The following is a 19607-nucleotide window of genomic DNA, read 5'->3' as shown; positions in this document are numbered from 1 at the left end:
ACATAATAGTGAGTGAGAAAAAAAAAGTTGCACATACACACACACACACGCACACACACACATACACACATACATACAGCTCGTCGAACTTAGTCGAGTGATATACGACATTCGACCCTCTGGAGCACTTGCATACCTTTAGTTTTTTCAGTGATTGCTATACCTTTCTAGGAGAAAGGCAAAACATCTTCTCGTAATTGAAAACCGTTTCCCAATAGGCAAAAGGTCATGTTTTTCCTGATTTAGGAACTCGATTACCCAGGTTTGCTATGATTTCAAAACTGTGAACAATGTGTAAAGTACGCGAAGTCTTTAGGTATTCGGTCACCCGGACATCTGGCTTTATGCTTAACAGGTCGACTAATGACTTTCGTCTGTTTTTAAAGAGCGATTTCCTGAGATGAGACCGATTCAAACCATAAACTAGGCATTATGCACGACCGCTCTATTCCTTCCTTCCGATGAAGACGATGACTACTTAAAAGCTAGCAAAAACGACAAATAGAGCATAAGATTCTGGTTAGAAGCATAACTTACTGTTCCAACTCTCACACACCTACAGCAAAAATAAACTCTTATCAATGTAGCCTACGTAAGCCAGATCGCGCACAGACATAATAATTGGCTTAATCAAATATTGCAGCGCGTGAATTTAGCTCATTACAATGACAAGTAATGAGTATCTTTTTGAACCCTCTATCGGTTAGTGGCAACCAGTGCACACTGGGAAAAAACGAACCCAAATTTCCACTAATCAGAAACCGCTTGGTGGCAACCTGAAATATAGCATTTCTTATGTAAAATTGGTCAATAAATCAATTGGTGATAGTTTCATTCAGTGTAGGACACGGGAAAAGGTTTATATTTCAAAAAATACGCAAAAATAGGGTGAAAAGGAGCAAAACAGACCATTTTCCGTGCCCTGCATAAAATAAAACCATCACCAATAGATTTTTTGAACAATTTAACATAAGAAATGCTATATTTCAGGTTCTCAGTCCCCACATTTCCACTAAATAATCGCCGCTGGACTATCAACCTGAAATATAGCATTTCTTATGTAAAATTGATTGATAAATCGATTGGTGATGGTAACATTTTGTGCAAGGCACGAAAAATGATCTATTCTGCCCCTTTTCACCCTATTTTTGCATATTTTCCGAAATATAGACCTTTTTCCGGGCCCTGCACAGTATGAAACTATCACCAATCGATTTATTTACCAATTTTACATAAGAACCTAAATTAATCCACCTAGCGGTCAGACCCAGCCTTTCTCATTCAAACTTTTATTTGTAAAAATTCATTTACATGAACGCTTCAATCCACAAAAGGAATATTCATTCTTTGGGTTCCAAAATATTGATGTTGTAATTGAATGATAAGGTTTGTAATTTTACGTAATGCTGGTGTTTAAAAAATAGTGAAATATAAGAAATTCGAAAAATTTAATCACCAGCAAAACCAGGAACGTTTAAATAGTACGATACCATATTTAAATAATGTTGAGGCCACATGCATTGATCAAAGCAGGTATAGTTTTAAATAGTCTCTGAATTCCTTTTCTTTACATAACTTCTAAACCACATATCAAATTGTTATGAAGTTTGTTATTTGTAAGTTTGAAAGATGACTCGTTCGTTTGACACAAGTTATGTTCAAATAAGTCGTGTAGTACTTGAGATAATAGACTTTCGTTGTTTGAACAATTTAATACATAACGGTTGCTTAAGTTCGATTATAATCAAATGAAAAGGGAACGTATAAGGCAACCAAACTTTAGAACCACGTGTTCAATTATAATTCATCAGTTAACCCTTAACTAGCCCGTTCATCTGATATCAATATTGTTCAAATCGGTTGTGTAGTTTCTAAAATAATGAAGTTTCGTGATTTTCACATTTTGATACATTACAGACGAAGTTACAGTCCGATTCCAGCAAAATTCAATAGGCTGTTATGAGGCAGCTAGACCTTCCATTTGACACTAATTTCGTGGAGATCGGTTCAACCATCTCTGAGAAAAGTAAATTAGTTTATGTAGTCTTTGGAATATGTTTCTTTTTATAGCTGGATTTCATATTTTTAAACATAACAGGCAAAGTAATAATCCGTTTGCAAAAAAATCAATAGGGTCTTATGGGGCAACAAGATCTTTAATATGACACTGATTTTATGGAAATCGGTCTAGTCATCTCTGAGAAACATGAGTGAGATTAAATAGTCTCCAGAACACGTTTCTTTCCATGACTCTTAAATCAGATGTTCAATCTTCATAAAATTTAAAAGTTGAGGGTTTTTTAAGGAGCCCGGTTATTTGAAATAATTTTTTTTCGAAATTTAAATCGGTTGTGTAGTTTCTGAGATATTGATGTTTCGTAATTTTTACATTTTGATACATAACCTCTAAACTATAAATCCGATTACAACAAAATTCAACAATTCAACAGGGTCTTATGGGGCAACTAGACCTTTCATTTGCAATTAATTTAATTGAAATCGGTTCTGCCCTCTCTGAGAAAATCGAGTGAGATTGGGAGAGCGTCATTCAATGACCCGATATTTTATAGACCAATAACGGCGCTGGCTACGTCCTTACAGTCAGATGGGGATATCGTCGGTTTCGTACAACACCGCACATCAAAAAGTTTTCCATTTTGCAGTCAAATGATGCCAAATAAGATTAAGTTTTATTCCACAAAGACTTGTTTCAAAATTTCCAAAAAAAAAAACTGAGTTATGAGCTGATGCGCCTTTGGATTTCAAATCAAAAAGATGCTCTAAAGATAGTAAAAATGGATTTGAACTTGCACATGGTTTATTTTAAACTCCAACTTTTCAATTCCGTTTCTCTTGGAGCTAGAAATTTCGAGTTGTACCAGTGACGCACGAAACCTACAATAAGAAAGGAATGTTAGAATGTAGTCTTTACTTTGTTAGAGACCGAGTATACCTCTGCATCCCTACAAAGACCACGGAAAGGAATTTTTATTAGTGGGGTGGGTTTTTGATCAGGAATCACTTTCATGAGTGATATGACTATAATTTAATTGGATTAAAATAACAATATAGATATGATCATATATACATATAATGTGAGATTAATAAAGATGAATTCTTAAATACAATATAAAGTACTATGGCATGTAAAAAGATCTCGGTTGGCTGCCTTCAATAGATGAAATATTTGAATTTTTAACGCAGAAAACGCTAAATATATATTAAAAATAGATTCGAAAAACATATGGTAACTATCCGTCAAAGCAAAGCAAAGCCTTGGTGGTGCTACATCCCGATTCGGAACTCAACCTTCTGTCTATTATACACAGACTTCGCAGCCAACTGTTAAGTGTACAGGACAATTGTGGGGCCAGCGCTACGATCCTACTAACACTAACAGTCTCTCCCGAACCGAGACTCGAACCTACGACAACTGGCTTGTTAGGCCAGCATCGTACCTCGAGACCAGCTGGGAGGGTATCCGTCATGTTGTGCTAAAATAGAAAAGATGAACATATATTAGACATTTCAATAGTGGTTATTGTGCTGCTTTCGGCGGCTGAAAACAATTATTAAATAAGTAATTACAACGACTTTGCAGCGCAACCATTGACCGTGTAAAGTCATCCAAACATTGTAAATATGATCATGTATAATGTGAGAATAATAAAAATGAATTATAAAATACAACAAGAGGTATGTAATGGAGATCTCGGTTGACTGCCTTTCATAGCTGATATTTTCAAATTTTTAACGTGGAAAACGCAAAAAAAATTAAAACGAATTCGAAAAACATATAAAGAGTGTCTGTTATATTGTGTTCCCAAAAGAATTGTTGAACTTTTTCTAGACTAATTCATGACATATCAATGGTTGTTGTTGTGCTCCTTTCAGCGGCTGAAAACATGAATTTGAATAGGTTATTTACAAAAACATTGCAGCGCTTGCACAGACGTGTCGCTCTTCTCTACGACTATTCATCACATAAAGTCATCTAAACAGATCATCCACACGTTCACGCATCTACCACAACCTCGAACGTTATCGGTAAAAAGTGGAAAAATCGTTGCACCGTGATGCGACAGGTGGAGCGAAACAGAAACCATTTTACGAGACGTTCTAGATTTTAATTCATGAGTAATATTTTCACAGAAAATATAGAACAGCAAATACCGTGTACCCTACCCTAGCAGTTCATAAAATGGTAAAATGGGATTGCAAATGCAAATGCTATGAGCTATGAAAAAAACATTTTATTCGCTTTTATCGACCTGTGTTATGAGGTTAAAATAAATGCTGCCAATAATAAAAAGAAAACGAGAGTCCCATCGACCATTTTCGATTTGAATGAAACTTTGCACACGTATTTGGCTTAGCAAACTGAGCATTTTTCACAGATGGAGGGATTTTTTACAACCATGAGTTACATTCTAAAAGGGCGTATGTATTTTGGCATAGGTTTTATTCGAAGCATTGTAGCCCAGAAACCGTTGGTTAAATAGATAAACTGTCTGAGAATGAGTTGTAGGGAAATAAAAATGCACCATGAAAAAAATATACACTGTGAAAAAATTTCTTTTTTGATAAAAAAAAATTAAAATTAAACATTAAATTTCAGTTTAAAAAAAAGTTGAGTTTTTTTTTATTTTTTTATTGATGAAACTTGACGTTAATACGCAACTTTTTAAAAAAAGTCCAGGATGGAGAAATGAAAAATAATTTTTTTATGGTAGATTATTATTTTATAAAAATTCTAATTGAAACATTTTCAAAATATTTGTATTCTGATTATTTTAAAAAGATGCAAAGAGTCATTTTGAATCAAAAAGCCCCTAATAGTAAACATTCTAAAGGCATCGGTTTTCGAGTTATTTCAAATTTAAGCTCGAAAAATTATTAATATTTCGGAAAATACACGTTTTTTCTTAATTTGTCCATGGTTCTCCAGCAGAAACCATACGTTCACTGGAATGCTTGATCAAAAATACACAATTCATTCTTTGACAACAAAACGATTGGATAAATAACAGGCCTATGAAAAGACGCCATTTTTCTATGACCGAAAAATAACAAGCAAAATATTGGAACCACAGTGGGTTCGAAATGGAAATGGAGCCACAAAAAAAGTCACATACAACCCAGTGCAAAAGCATAGGCGCGTCTAAGGCCTGATAAATAACTCAAGCGCTAAACCTTAGGCTACCTACACGTTCCCCCTTGCCGAATGTTTTCTAAAAAAATTTGTTTGTCGTGCAACACTACCTACTTGTTTACTTATAATAACTGTTTGTAAAGTACGCAACCAATAACTACTGGGTTTCCCCTAATATCTGTTTTCGTATATAAATACGATTGCACTACTCCAGATGTGTTAGTAACAGTTTGCATTTTGTGAAGATTATTAAAGTGAAAATGGAATACAACAAACCCAAATGCTGTAAACTCTTTCCTGATCATCGGTGCTCTTCAAGCTTACGCAAATTAAACGAAAACGTTATTGCAAAATCAAAAACATTGAACAGTCAAGCTTATTTTAATACGTCTCTATCAATTTGTGATTCGTGTAGTTATTAGAATAATAGTTAAGCCACCATTCATCCCTTCGTTGTTTACTATTCAGAATCTGGAACACTTAAGAATATCAGCTTCATCATAATATCGGAAGTACTCCATCATGATACTGCTGCGGTTCAGGTGTTCATTGGCATTTTTAATTCCCAGGTGCATTTTTAATTCCCTACAACTCATTCTCAGACAGTTTTTCTATACAACCAACGGTTTCTGGGCTACAATGCTTCGAATAAAACCTGTGCCAAAAGGCTTACGCCCTTTTAGAATGTAACTCATGGGTGTAAAAAATCTCTCCACCTGTGAAAAATGCTCAGTTTGCTGAGCAAAATACGTGTGCAAAGTTTCATTCAAATCAAAAATGGTCGATTAAATTTTGGTCGATTAAATTTTCGGAAATACAGGCGATTTGAAATGATTTTGCTCAATTGTAATCCGCAATGGCCAGAAAATTAACAGAAAATAAAAGCGCCTAGGAATCATTTATTCAAATTTATGTAAAATAACGTGGGTGAAATGAGTTCTGTTTTGATAATGTAAATATTTTCAAAACTATCTCTTTTTATTACTATTACACTGGTCAATACAGGTTTACTCCATAAGCTCAAGCCGGAAAAAATGAAAGATTATAGCTATTCAATCATTCCAGTGAATTTTAGTGTCTCTAGCCATTACCGTTTTTTCAGAGACTTAAATGAGTTTCCTCGTAAACATAACGCTAAAGCGACGAACACGGCAAGCATTTTCTATACGACACTCTCACGTAAGTAGGTGCATCAAAATTCATAGGAATGGTTGAATAGCTATAATCTTTCATTTTTCAGGTTGAGCATTTGGAGTGCACTTATTTCATTCTTTTGATCAGTGTTATCTATGTTTTGCCAAGAAGAATAAAAATTATAACTATTTCAATTGAAAAATTTTGAGGCGCTTAAATGTGCAGTAGATGTGTCAGTACGTGCCGATAACACGGGATGACTGAAACTCTCCTATTATTTTTTAAACACTGCGAGCAAGTAAACAATATATAAAATGAGTGAAAACACGCTACCAGCCCACGCACCACTCACTTTTGGCAGTTCCCAAACACCTGGAAGTATACACGCCCTATCCGTACATGTAAAGTATGTTCAGTAGTGCTTCAGACATACCCGTGTGACAGTGTTTTCAACACAGACCTTTGGAAGGTGATGACCAGTGAGGTCCGCCGATTCGGCCGTGTTGCAGCGAAAAGAAACACACAGCTTTTGAAATCGCCGCTCGCAGCTCTGGTTGCTGCTGGTCGATCCACTTTCCAGTGATTCATCCTTAGCTTGACAAAAAATCACTTTTCCGCATTTTGGTGGACGCCCAGCTAATTTTTCAATCGATTAAAGTAAAAATAAAGGAAATCCGTCGGAAACTGACAGAGTATCAGGCATTTGAAAGTGAACAATTTCAATTTACACTGTTGCCATAAGACGTCGTGAGTAAGACATATCGTGTGCCTCAAGGCTTCCATTTAGGACCACTTCTTTTCAACTTGTACGTAAGTGACAGAAGAAGGACTTTAAAAATCTGAATGTATTAATATGTGTTAATGACAGGAAGCTGTACTTGGGAATAAATAAGCAAGAAGATCATCACCAGAAGATCAACTGGTGTAAAAAATGTTAATTAGAACGAAACCGAAAAAAAATATTCAATATCTTTTAACAGAAAATTAAGGATGGTTAACATTAGGTAATCAGAATGTAAAAAGAAATTAGAAAAGTTAGAGATTTAGGAATTATCTTAGATTCCGAGCTTAATTTCATTGTCCACTAACACTTTCATCGTGTGGTCTCGTCGTCGTGAAGAAATAATAGAATTCGTTCGAGAGCAATGCTCTTTGTCAATTTTGCTCAATTACTCATGTTTGTGTCTGCATTGCGAGCATCTGTGCGTAGGAAGCGTAGAATATGACTACACAAATTAACAGGCGAGTCAAAGCTGCTAAGTAAAAAAAAATAATTCGTAGACCTGTATCGTGATAATAAAAAAAACTTAATGAGCATTACTCAAAGGTCTTCGTAAACGCTATAGAATAGGTTATTAAAAAAAAACCAGAAAATTTTTCATGAGCGCTATCTCTCAATTGCTATGGAAAAAGTGTCTCTGCGAGAAATTTCTGTACTTACTCTTCATAATACTAGCTTTCTGATATTGCGTATTTTGGGCGCAAATGCTTGAAAAAAATCAACTCGTCCGTTTTTTCAACACGCTTTGTTGTTATTTGTAAATGGTATGAGCCTTTTTATTACACACTCTGATTATGTCAAGCCAAGACTGTTCTTCATGAGCTAGGCTGGGCCTCGCATATTCTGACATCATACAAAGGTCACTGCATGCAAATTGGTATTCAAACATTGCAAGAACAGTGAAACTAAACGAAAAATAAAGGCTAGGCGAAAAACCGCAGTTCGAACAACGACGGACACGTGGAAGCTAAAAAGTCATGTCTCCGTCAGCGCCCAAAGTTATTTACATTTGAAAATCGTCAGGCGATAATGACGCTGTTAACTTTCGCATTTCCTCTTCGAATATTTCAGCTTTGACAGTAATCAATGCAAATACGGTTTACAGATAGTCTTTCCTGCAACAGGCTTATGAATGTTGATGTTGTAAGCAATTCAACACGCGCACTGACGCTCGCTCATTGAAAGCAAAGAACAATTAATTTTTTTTTTATTATTCCAACAACCAATACTGTCCACATTGCATCTATTATTGAACCATTTTCTAAATCAAACATCAGACAGAAATAATTATGATCCTAATTACGTGGTTCAGAGATTTGGAAGAATTCATGGTTCCGGCGGGCGAGTTGCAATTGCAATTCACCACCGAAATAAATACCGTGTGCCCTTTATCTTATCGAGACCAGAGTTCTTGAAACTTTGGGAATCGATGCTCAAACTAAACTTGGACTTTATTTATTACCGCAGCATACTCAAACTAACACCACTCAAGTGCACGCGCGAGCACGAAAACTATTTCAAATGTGATATGAAATAACTTGCTAGAAATCCCTCTAAATTTTTTTTGTTGGATAAAGCTCTGGAGTTCCCACGTGCAATGCAACGCACTGCAATTGAAATTTTCAATTTCTATTAACGCCTGTCCACGTGACAAATGCATACATATAACTCATTCGGTTTTAGTTGCGGTCGTGCTGAGACGAGCAAAACAATACCGAGCGCCATCCATAGCATGTAGATTTTAAAAACCGTTCCATTGTTGGGTGGCGTCTATCACTTTTTGCTCGAACAATTCCTATCATCCACGGTCATCGGCTGCAGTTGATTTTTAATCTTCATTTATTCTCATTTTTTCCTTTCTTTTTCTCTTTCTCACCCACACCCAGGATACTTCCCGTTGCAGTCCGAGTACTGTCTGGTGTGGATCTGCCTGGATGTGCTGTTCTGTACTGCGAGCATAATGCATCTGTGCACAATTTCCGTCGATCGATATCTGTCCTTACGCTATCCGATGCGCTTCGGACGGAACAAGACGCGGAAGCGGGTGGTGCTGAAGATAAGCTTTGTGTGGCTCCTATCGATCGCAATGAGCTTGCCTTTGAGCTTAATGTACTCGAAGGTAATGGGATGGTTTCTTTTCTTCCATTGTCCCGGCCTGCGGTCCCGCGGGCCTCGATATGCAGCCAAGCTAATTGTGGATTATTTCTATAATTATGCCTAGAATCATGCTTCCGTGCTGGTGGAGGGAACGTGTCAGATCCCGGACCCGGTCTACAAGCTGGTCGGTTCGATAGTGTGCTTCTACATACCGCTCTGCGTGATGCTAATTACGTACACCCTGACCGTACGCCTTCTGGCACAGCAAAGTCAGAATCTGGGTGGTGGTCCCGCATCCGGTGGCTGGTCCAGCGGTTGGCTCGGTCAAACTCCAGCCCTGGATCGACGGAACACTTGGAAGCGCATCATCAAACTGAGCCTACCGTCAACGCCCAACCATGCCCACTCGGCAGCGTCGACCGACACGGAACTATCAACCCTGGACAATCACGATTTGTGGCTGCTGGAATCGAGGTATGTGAGAAATTCAATATGTTATTAATGAGAAACGCTGGAAGCTATTACTAAGAAGGTTTAATTTAATTGCGCTCGACCATTGTTTTGCGGTGTTAATCGAGCGATACGTGATTGGACAAATTATCAAAACCACAATATTGTTTGAGCTTCTAACAGTAATTTTAGCAGTGAGGTAAGAGTACGCACTTAGTGTTACACTTACTTTATCTCTCCAAAGTATTTAAACCAGAATAAAAAATGACGTTTTACTATGAATCCTTAGAGCAAACCGCCCAAGGAAATCAATCCTAACGTGCTCCTAGTTTCTTATTGTGACTTGGAGATTTTTCCTTCATTGTTATCAGTTACGGGTTTACGTTTCGCCAAAGCCTTTCTTTGATGAAAATTAGATTCTACCTTCTTAATTAAAAAGAACATTACTTGGTTTGAAATTTAAGAAACTCCTTTGGTCATATGAGTCTTAAATCTTCCGTTGGTTTTTTTTTTTTGAGGCGTTCATTTAAGGCTGGTTTAAATATTGCTTCTGTTTTACCGTGAAAAACGAGCGCCTGCGTGCTCTTACCCCACCTCACTCCAACGTAGGTAGCATCCTGCGGTGGTATCAACAAGTATTTATGGCAATATTTCTTCCATCAATCGACCAGCCTGCCTGCCTGCCTTCGTTCGTGACTAGGAATTCTCTCGGGTATCATTATTCTAACATACATGCAACCGACAGACACAGTGTCAGATTTAGATTAACTGGGTCCAAGCGTGTGTGAGACACGCAGTCCTCTCGAGACTGAATGGAAATGGTTCAATAACCTCTTTATGTGGAGTGGAAAACGTGAGATCGGTGTACTATTTTTATAGTTAGCAACAGCGATAAGTTTGCGAGTTTGGTCTGAGGTTAGAGTATGAAATCCATTATAATAAATTTCGTACTCAGCTCTGTAAATAACGGCAGAAGAGAAACTACCGTTGTTAATATTTTTTCCCTATAACACGAGACAATGCACCATGTAATGTGATCTTTTTCTAATGAACTTTATTATTTGTTAAAGTAGATTAGCACATACACAGAGCGGGCTCATTCGGTATTAATTGGAGTGAGTTGTATAAAACATTTAGTAAAATTTGTTGTCAAACTGTCAGCTGAAATATTTCACGCGCAACTTTCTCGAACACGTTAAAAAATTTACTTAAAATTCAACAAATGATTTTTACCATTCTTTATTCATGAAACAAATTTAACTAAGCAATTAGCTGGAAGCATTACAAACACAGTAATCCCGTCGAATATGCAATTAACTATAACTCATTAAAGAATTCTGGTGTTCCAGCTTACATGGTTATTTAACTCCTCGCTCGCTTCCGGTCGTTTTCCGTCAATTCGGAAAATTTCGCAAATTACGCCGGTGCACAAAAAAGGGTCACGCCATGATGTATAAAATTATCGTGGGATTGCAATACAATCTGCTGTCCCGAAGCTCTTCGAATCACTAGTGTATATGAAGCTTTTTGAAACAATCGCTCGACAGATTTCTCCAGTGCAGCATGGATTTTTGAAAAAGAAATCCGTCGTTACAAACCTTTGTGAGTTTACCACCTTGGTTACGGACTACATCTCCAAAGGGTTTCAAGTTGATTGTATTTGTACAGACATGAGCAAAGCCTTCGATGCTGTTAGTATTGATAGTATATTAAGGACAGTAGCAGACGCAGGTATTCGTGGTTCACTCTACAATTGGCTCAAGTCGTATCTTGAACGTAGAGTGCAGTTTGTGAAGATCCGGAGAAGTAGATCGAACTCGTTTATTGTCCAGTCAGGAGTACCACAAGGCAGTCATCTAGGCCCATTCCTGTTCGTGCTTTTAATGAATAAACTGCCTGATGTGATCTGCCATGCAATCGTTTTGATTTACGCAGATGATGTGAAATTGTTCCCACCTATCAAACGTAATGACGACTGCCAAAGATTGCAGAGTGATTTAGAAATTTGTCGAAGATTTTGTGCTAGTTGCGGACTACATATGAGCGCGAGCAAGTACTGACATTTACCAGAAAAGCTCACCCCGTATTGTACAATTATGCTTATTCAGGCAATGTTGTACCACGTGCTGAATATGTTCGTGATTTAGGCGTAACCTTCGACTGTACACTGTCTCTCACAAAACACATTAACAATGTAATCGTGGATAGCTTGAAACTTTTCTCTCTCGTCAGGAGGTATAGCCCAGACCTTGATGATCCTCATGAAATACTAGCAATCTACAATGGACTTGTTAGAAGCAACCTTGATTTCGCAAGTGTCGTTTGGCGGCCTTACTACGTAACTTATGTACATACAGCGAATTGAAGCAGTCCAGAAAAAATTCTTATAGGTTGCTTTTAGGAATCTCGGGTGGAATGGAGAAGAACTACTTCCCTATCAAGATCTGTGCTCTCTAGTGAACCTTGACACGATTAACTCACGACACAAGATAAATGACATTATCTTTTTCACGAACATTTTATCCGGACGTACTGACAGCCAACCTCTTGCTGAAAGATTGATCTTTAACAACAGCCAAGTCACGCTTCGACAACGAAGAACATTCGACCCGCCTTTCCGATCCAGAAACTATTCGCAGAACGAGCCAACTACTCGATTTATTAATACCTTCAACACACTGCAGCAGATCATCAGTATCGACATGAGTACCTCAGTGTTGAAACATAGGCTTAGTTTATACTTCAAAGTACAACTGTATTAGTGTTTTCTTTTATGACTAGTTTTCTTTTATGATTAGTCAAAACTAGTCTACGTAATTTTAATAATCTTGTATTTATATTTATGTATGTAACTAACCAGTATAAGTGTATCGTGAAAATTAAAATTAAGAATGGATTCTAAAATATTTTTTTTTATTAAGAATGGGTAACGGGCTTTCAGCCTATATTCGAATTCAAAATAAAATTTTTTTTCAAATAAATTTGTCTCGATTCATATGGACGTAATTAGATATTTTTTCATTCCGCTGTTACGATTTAACAAGATAGGTTTGTTATTTTACACGCTCTGCTAATAGGTTATGAGGTCAACGTTGTTAAAGTTTTTTCCGTTACCAAGAAAAAGTTTCTGGAAGTTCTGCAAGTAGAGCGAAACATGCGATAATTTGGATTTCAAAAATTTTACGAAGCTTAACAACTCTAATTATGAAGCCTGGAGGCTGTGGACCGAAGCGCTGTTGATCCGGGAAAGCTTGTGGATTCGTGGTGGGCGCAGTGACTGGTCTTTCGGCGGCGTCGTTTGAAGGTGGCAATTCTACTGCTGCTGGAAGAGAATCAATTTGGATTTATAAGGGCAACTAAAACAGCAAATGAAGCGTGGGCAGCACTGGCCAAACACCACACAAAGGCTACTCTATCAACCAGGGTTTCCCTCTTACATCGCATGTGCGAGACCCGGTACATGGACCTCATGAAAATTGAGGATCTCAACACGAAGCTGTCGGCGAGTTTCTTTTCCAGGCTCACTATGACTACTCGAAAAGCGGAGGTTGAGATTGTTGACAGAAAATGCAGAATCATCATAAATAAGAACGAGATTACCGTAGCAACCAAGTGCAAAGGGTTGTATCGCCTCAACAAATTGGAGGACGAAATTGGTGCATACGTGGCATCGGCGGTTTTGACACTGCAAACGGGAAGCACTGGAAATCCTCATAAAGAAGGAGCTTGTCACTGGGACGTTCGTGGCGGAATACGAATACGTGAAGGTTGTGAATGCTGTGTGAAAGGTAAGTGGGCTCGAACCCCTTATCTCAAGACCACCGCACCATTAGACCTCATTCACTCGGACGTGTATGGACCATTGTTGATGTCCTCAATGAGGGAATTTCGTTACTATTTAACTTTTATAGATAATCACAGCCGCTACTGTACTGTCTTCTTCTTTGATCAAACATTTCAAGTTACTGACCGTATATTGGAGTACTGCCATTACGTCCATACGCTGTTCGGAATGTATCCTAAGCGCATTAGATCTGATCGGGTAGGGGAGTATTTTAGCAAAGCACTAATGGAGTTCTACCGCAAGCATGGAATCTACCCCGAGTTTACTATTGGATATTCACTGCTTCAAATGAAGTGCCAGAGCGTCGCAATCGGTACATCTTAAAAATCTATTGGTGTATGCTGATGGTATTCTGGGCTGAAACAGCCACAACTGCCGTATATCTTCCAAACCACCTGCCTTCACTTCCTGTAAAGATCACACCATACATGGTTTGGTGGGGACGCAAGCCAAACGTTTCTTATTTGAAGGTATTTGGGTGTAGAGCATTTGTCCTTGTACCAAAAAAAAACGTAGCAAGCTTCTGAACAAGTCAAAGGAAGCAACGTTCTTCGCATATTCTACCAACCACAAGGCCTACTACAGGTATACCTCGATTTTGCGTAAAATCGAAGCAAGATTTTTAATATATTTTATAACCCAAAATTAATTCCCGTAACCGGGAATTTGCAAAAAAAATCTAACAGACTATTCAATTTTTACGTAACACTAGAAAGAGGGGTTGAAAAGTTTGATAACACATATAAGAAAAATTTCAAGGTCAGGAAAAGAGAGTGACATAAGAGGGGGAGGGTTCGAAGAAAGTAATTACTTACGTTACGTATGTAATAGACATTCTCTAATTAGCCGTGTATGTCAGAGAACTTACCCAGAACATCTGGAAAATGCTTGAAAAAAAGTACTTAAAACAATTAATATGGGCGTATGTGTATATGTGTATGTATGGTTGTGTATGTGTATGTATGTGTGTGTATGTGCGTGTATGTGTGTCGATGTGTACGTGTACGTGTATGTTTGTATGTGTGTGTTTTCTCAAGGTGGTGGGGAAATCTGCGAACAGACACCTCACCAGCCTCGCTCTCAGCCATCATGTCGCAACAGTCTCCTCCACTTCCACGCACTCGGGACACATGGGGGACCCCGCGTGTCCGAACCTGTGCAGATATTGTCTGAAGCAACCATGGCCTGACAGGATTTGTGTCAGGTGTAAGTTCACTTCACCATGTCGTCTCCCGACCCAGCCGGATATCTCCGGTATGAGTCGGTGCGTCCATCTGCCCTTTGTGGAGTTGGACCATTCCCGTTGCAATGCCCCTTGTGTCACGTTGGTTGAAACACTCTCTGTCCTCATTGATGGCGATGCTGATAGGCATCATGCCGGACAAGACACAGATACGCACTCGCAACTCTCAGGCACATGAGCCTGTAGGTACTTTCCAGTTTACCGCGGTAACTGTTAGTACCTAGCGCTTTGGAGCACACTGGCCCACCATACCTAAGTATGGACGAAACCACGCTGGCAAGAAGTCTTCGTTTGCTGGTTTAGCAGTTTAGTGGTTTTGCTGGAGCTATTTGACATCATACGAGATAGTGCCGCAATAGCCGATTAGGCCCTCTTACCAGCATAGCCGACCTGACTTCCAAACGTGAGCTTATCGTCAACCATAACACCCAAGAGCTTCAGAGGTCGCTTTGAGGTGATGGTGCAGTCTCCGACTCTGACCACCGCCTGTTGCTCCGATTTCCGGTTGTAAACAATCGTAACCTCCGTCTTATGATGCGCTAACTCCAGTTTCCTGGAGCGCATCCAGTTCTCGACCTTGCATATACAGTGCGCGGCCGTCAACTCGACCTCCTCGATAGACTCGCCGTAAACCTCCAGCGTTATGTCGTCTGCAAAGCCGACAACCACAACCCCTACAGGGAACTTGAGTTTCAACACTCTGTCATACTTGACATTCCACAAAACCGGACCCAGGATAGAACCTTGCGGAACTTCTGCGGTGATTGGGACGCACTTCTGACCCTTTTTCGTGCTGTAAACAAGTACTCGATTCTGTAACACATTTTCCAGAATCTTGTACAGCGACACCGGTACATGAATGCTCCTGAGCGCAAGCGATATGGAGTCCCAACTGGCGCTATTGAACGCAGCGTGACAATTGCGCAATAGCGTATTCCCCTTCTCTTGCGCTGGAGTGCTACCTCCGCCGTCTTGGTGACGGAAGGATGGCATCCAGCGTGGACCTGCCTCGACACGGCTATCGTCGCTCACGGATTGGATGTTCGGCAGGTTGGCCGACCATCCCTGGTCTATGTCTGAGATACTGGAAGGTCGGACGTAAGACTCGACCACCGGAGGCCAAGGGCTTGGCTCGTGGTACGGAAAGAGTCCCTCGGTGATACGCTCCAGCATCGCTGGTGATCGCTCTGCAGGCGCCAGTGCGCCTTTGGTCTTAGCCATTACGATCCTGTAGGCGTCACCCCACGGACTCGTGTTGGCACTCGCGTATAGCCTATCGAAGCAGGCCCTCTTGCTGGCCTTTATCGCACTCTTTAGCATCGATCTGGCAGAACCGAATGCTGCGCAGCGCTCTGTCCTCTCTACTTCGTTTCGCGCACGCTGCATCCTCCGTCTCGCACGGAGGCACGCACTGCGAAGGTCGGCTATCGCGTCCGTCCACCAGTAAACCGGTAGCTTCTCATTCCTAGGTTGGAGAGTCCTAGGCATGGTGGCGTTTCACGCCCGCGATAGCAAGCAGACCGGCTGGTGGTCGCTATTAGTGTACCCATCGTCTACCCTCCAGTTCTTGATCAGTCCTGGGGTGGAGAACGTCACGTCAATGATCGACTCCTCACCATTTCTGATGTATGTACTTTTATTCCCAACGTGGGCCAGATCTAGGTTGAGCTTTGCCAAAGCCTCCAACAAGATCTGACCCCTCTGGTTCGTGAAGCGACTTCCCCACCCGACAGCCTAAGCGTTGAAGTCGCCCGCCACCACCAACGGCGTTAGGCCCGTTAGCTCCATGGATAACAGGTCGACCATATGGGTGAACCTTTCGGTAGACCAACGCGGCAGAGCATAGCAACTGCAGTAGAACACTCCGTTCACCTTGGCAACTACGTACCCTTCTTCTGTGGTTGACACATCCTCGTGAACCGGAAGCTTGCTCGTCATTCTGTCGTATACTAACTCTTTTGTCGGGCATCGTTAATCATAAACAGACAAATTTTGGATTAAATCATTGACCCACGCAAGTAAGTTCCGTTACATACTGAAGGCCTTATGCCTAAGCGTTACAGCACACTCGCTACCATGGCTTGCTAAGTGTACTGCAACGCTTGGTGCTCGATTCATACAGCACGCAAAATGCAGCGTTGCAATTTTAATGCTCGTCACTCCAGCTGTTTCCAGTAGGAGCCCAACTTGGCCATACATGTAAATACACACATAGAATTAAGTATTTCGGTATTTGCCTATAAAAGCGAATTTTTTATTAAAGAATGAGATTAATTAATTAGCATTCCGTAGCGACTGATCTACTCCAGTTCGTCTCACCGGAAAATCTATAAGAACAAAAAGGTGTAATAATTGCGAACGGGTTGACTTTCGTCGACTCCGTCACCGCTATTAACCTTCCGAAGTTCCGCCGGTTGTTCCGCACCAAGATCTTATAATTTAAAAGTTATTAAAGTATAGTTGCGGTTTCCGGGAGGGATGCGGTAGGGGTCCGATATGATGGCGATGTCTGACAACGACTCAGTGGCTGCTTGGTGTAGCAGCTGCTGGGCCACGAAGCAATTGTTCAGGTTTAGTTGCGTACCCTTACGCCCGTGGTTTCGCAGCCGGCTTACCGGCTAGGCACCTGGGCCTCCCATAAAGTGTTTGGCGTCCAGTTTCCCGGAACATACCATACACTTGGGAGACTCCCCGCAGTCCTTCGCTTTATGGCCTGCACCTCCACATCGCCTGCAAAACTGGTTCCTATCGGGCCCCTTGCAGGTCCAGGATTTATGTCCTCCCTCAAAGCACCGGAAGCAAATGCCCTGTGGCTGTAGTATCCTCAGAGGGCATACAGACCAGCCGACCTTCAACTTCCTTTCTGTCAGGGCCAGGTTAGCGTCCGCCGACGGTAGTCAGAAGATAGCTACATGGGTCCCCGCCGGACCTTTGCGAAGGCGGATCGATGACGCACCCCTCGGTGATTTCATCCAGGTTTTTAAGCTGGAGAGTCACCTCTGAGGTGAGTGCCTGCACTTGCACCACCTTCCCTAGGAGCTTTTCCGCTACCGTTTTGTAGGTAGCTCCCTTGTTTTTGGCGTCCTTCCGGAGCTCAAGTATCATCTCGCCAGTGCGAGATCGGTGGATACTCCGCACATCCCCCCCCCCCAGATCCTTGAACCTTGGGTTTGTATGTGTGTGTATTTATGCGTGTGACCATGTGAGTGTATGTTTTCTTGTGTGTGTATAAGCGTGTGTATTGTGTATGTGTTTATTGTAACTGAATAATTATTGTATTGCAAAATTGATGTACGTAAAATCGAGGGTGCGCATAATCGAGGGTGTGTATAATCGAAGCATACCTGTATATGGCTGATATGGTCACTAATAGGGTAATGCGTCACAAGTTATAAAGCAAGACTGGTCGCTCAAGATTTCAGTCAGAAATTCGGAACTGACTACGACCAGGTGTTTGCTAAGCGCTGCTGGAGTGCTTCCAGTCAAGCTTGAGAAGGAGTGTTGATGAAACAAACTTAACTAAGCAATCAGCTGGAAGCATTTCAATCACATTAATCACATGAACTTTATAATAAAGATTCCTTTTCTTGGACAGGGTGTTCCTGGCTCGGTATTCTCCTCAGAGGTGTCTCTCCAGCTTAAAACTCTGGATGAAATCACCGAGAGGTGCGACGTTGCTCAAATCCTCGGGAAGAAGTGCAGGGTTGTAAGTGACCGCTTAGTCAATCCGCCTCCAGCAGGAGGGTCCAGCAGTAACCTAGGCCGGGCTCTGAAGACAGCCAAGTTTAAGGTTGGCTGGCCAGCATGTCCCCTGGGCACACTTCTGCAACCGGACGTTTACTTCAGGGGCTTTGGGGGAGAGCATAAGTTCTGGACCAGTAAGGGGCCAATGGTACAGGTGTTGGTACAGACTATAAAACGGAAGACTGCAGGAAGCCTTCCAAATGCCTAGCATGTTTTGGAAAACGGGACGACAATCACTTTTTACTAATTGATTTGATTTGATTTTTATTAGAGGCCACGGGCGTAAGGGTAACACAAATGAACCTAAACCACTGCTTCGCGGTCCAGCAGCTGCTACACCAAGCAGCCTTTGAGTCATTGTCGGACCTCGCCATCGTAACGAATTCCTATCACATCCTACAGGATTGTAATGACCTAGACCAAAGGCGTATTTGTGTCTGCAGAGTGATCACCAGCGATGCTGAAGTGTATCATCGAGGGACTCTTTCCACGCCATGAACCAAGTCTCTGGTCTATGACGGTCGAGTCTCACTCCCGACGTTCAGTATCTCAGACACAGACCAAGGATGGTCGGCCAACCAATTCGTGAGCGACAGCAGTCGTGCTGAGGCTAAGGAGGATGCAAGTGTTGCGAATGAGGAACTCATCGTGATTGCCAACTCCTTAGAGGTGAGTAAGGCAAGACTGAATGGAATCTCGAACTGGGAGAAACTGATTTTATTATCGAAGGCTTTGGAGGATTATTCTCAACAGATTGATGAAGTACACAGAGAGTGCAAACAGTCCAGTTGGACCTGGTTAGACTGGTTAAACCATTTAAATTAAATTTCCCTTTCCTTCATAATTTATCCATCCCGTTTTCGAAAAGAGCCGCTCACATGGCTCTGTAATTTTACCTTCGGATCTGCATGACCGTAGAAGAAGATCGTTCTCGTATGTTAATCTACAGAAATTCCTGTTGAATTGGCATTGGTGATGAGATGGCATGCATGCATCCGACTCATCAAAATGGCACAGGAAACAGCAGATTTTCTATTTCGTTCGTTCTTTTTTACAGGGTTTTCGATACTGAGAGGTGTGTATCGATATTGATGAAGTATCGCTGGCAAATCATCGATACCAAATATTCGAATATCAAAAGTAGAAGGATCGATTCTGTGTT

The 19607-nt window shown here is 40.8% G+C and overlaps 1 protein-coding gene across 1 annotated transcript in view; it reads left to right on the top strand.

The window, feature by feature from the left end:
- LOC129727187 (uncharacterized) overlaps positions 1–19607 on the top strand; it is a 280609-nt gene that overhangs the window by 244472 nt on the left and 16530 nt on the right. Inside the window, exons 4-5 of the mRNA XM_055684744.1 lie at positions 8954–9186; positions 9289–9638. Of these exons, the coding sequence (XP_055540719.1) occupies positions 8954–9186; positions 9289–9638 (583 nt within the window). The remainder of the gene's footprint in view (positions 1–8953; positions 9187–9288; positions 9639–19607) is intronic.

The sequence above is a fragment of the Wyeomyia smithii genome, chromosome 3 (genome assembly GCF_029784165.1).
Source record: "Wyeomyia smithii strain HCP4-BCI-WySm-NY-G18 chromosome 3, ASM2978416v1, whole genome shotgun sequence".
Lineage (NCBI taxonomy): Eukaryota > Metazoa > Arthropoda > Insecta > Diptera > Culicidae > Wyeomyia > Wyeomyia smithii.
Note: the sequence above shows the minus strand (reverse complement) of the source record. Positions and strands in the feature narration are given on the sequence as shown.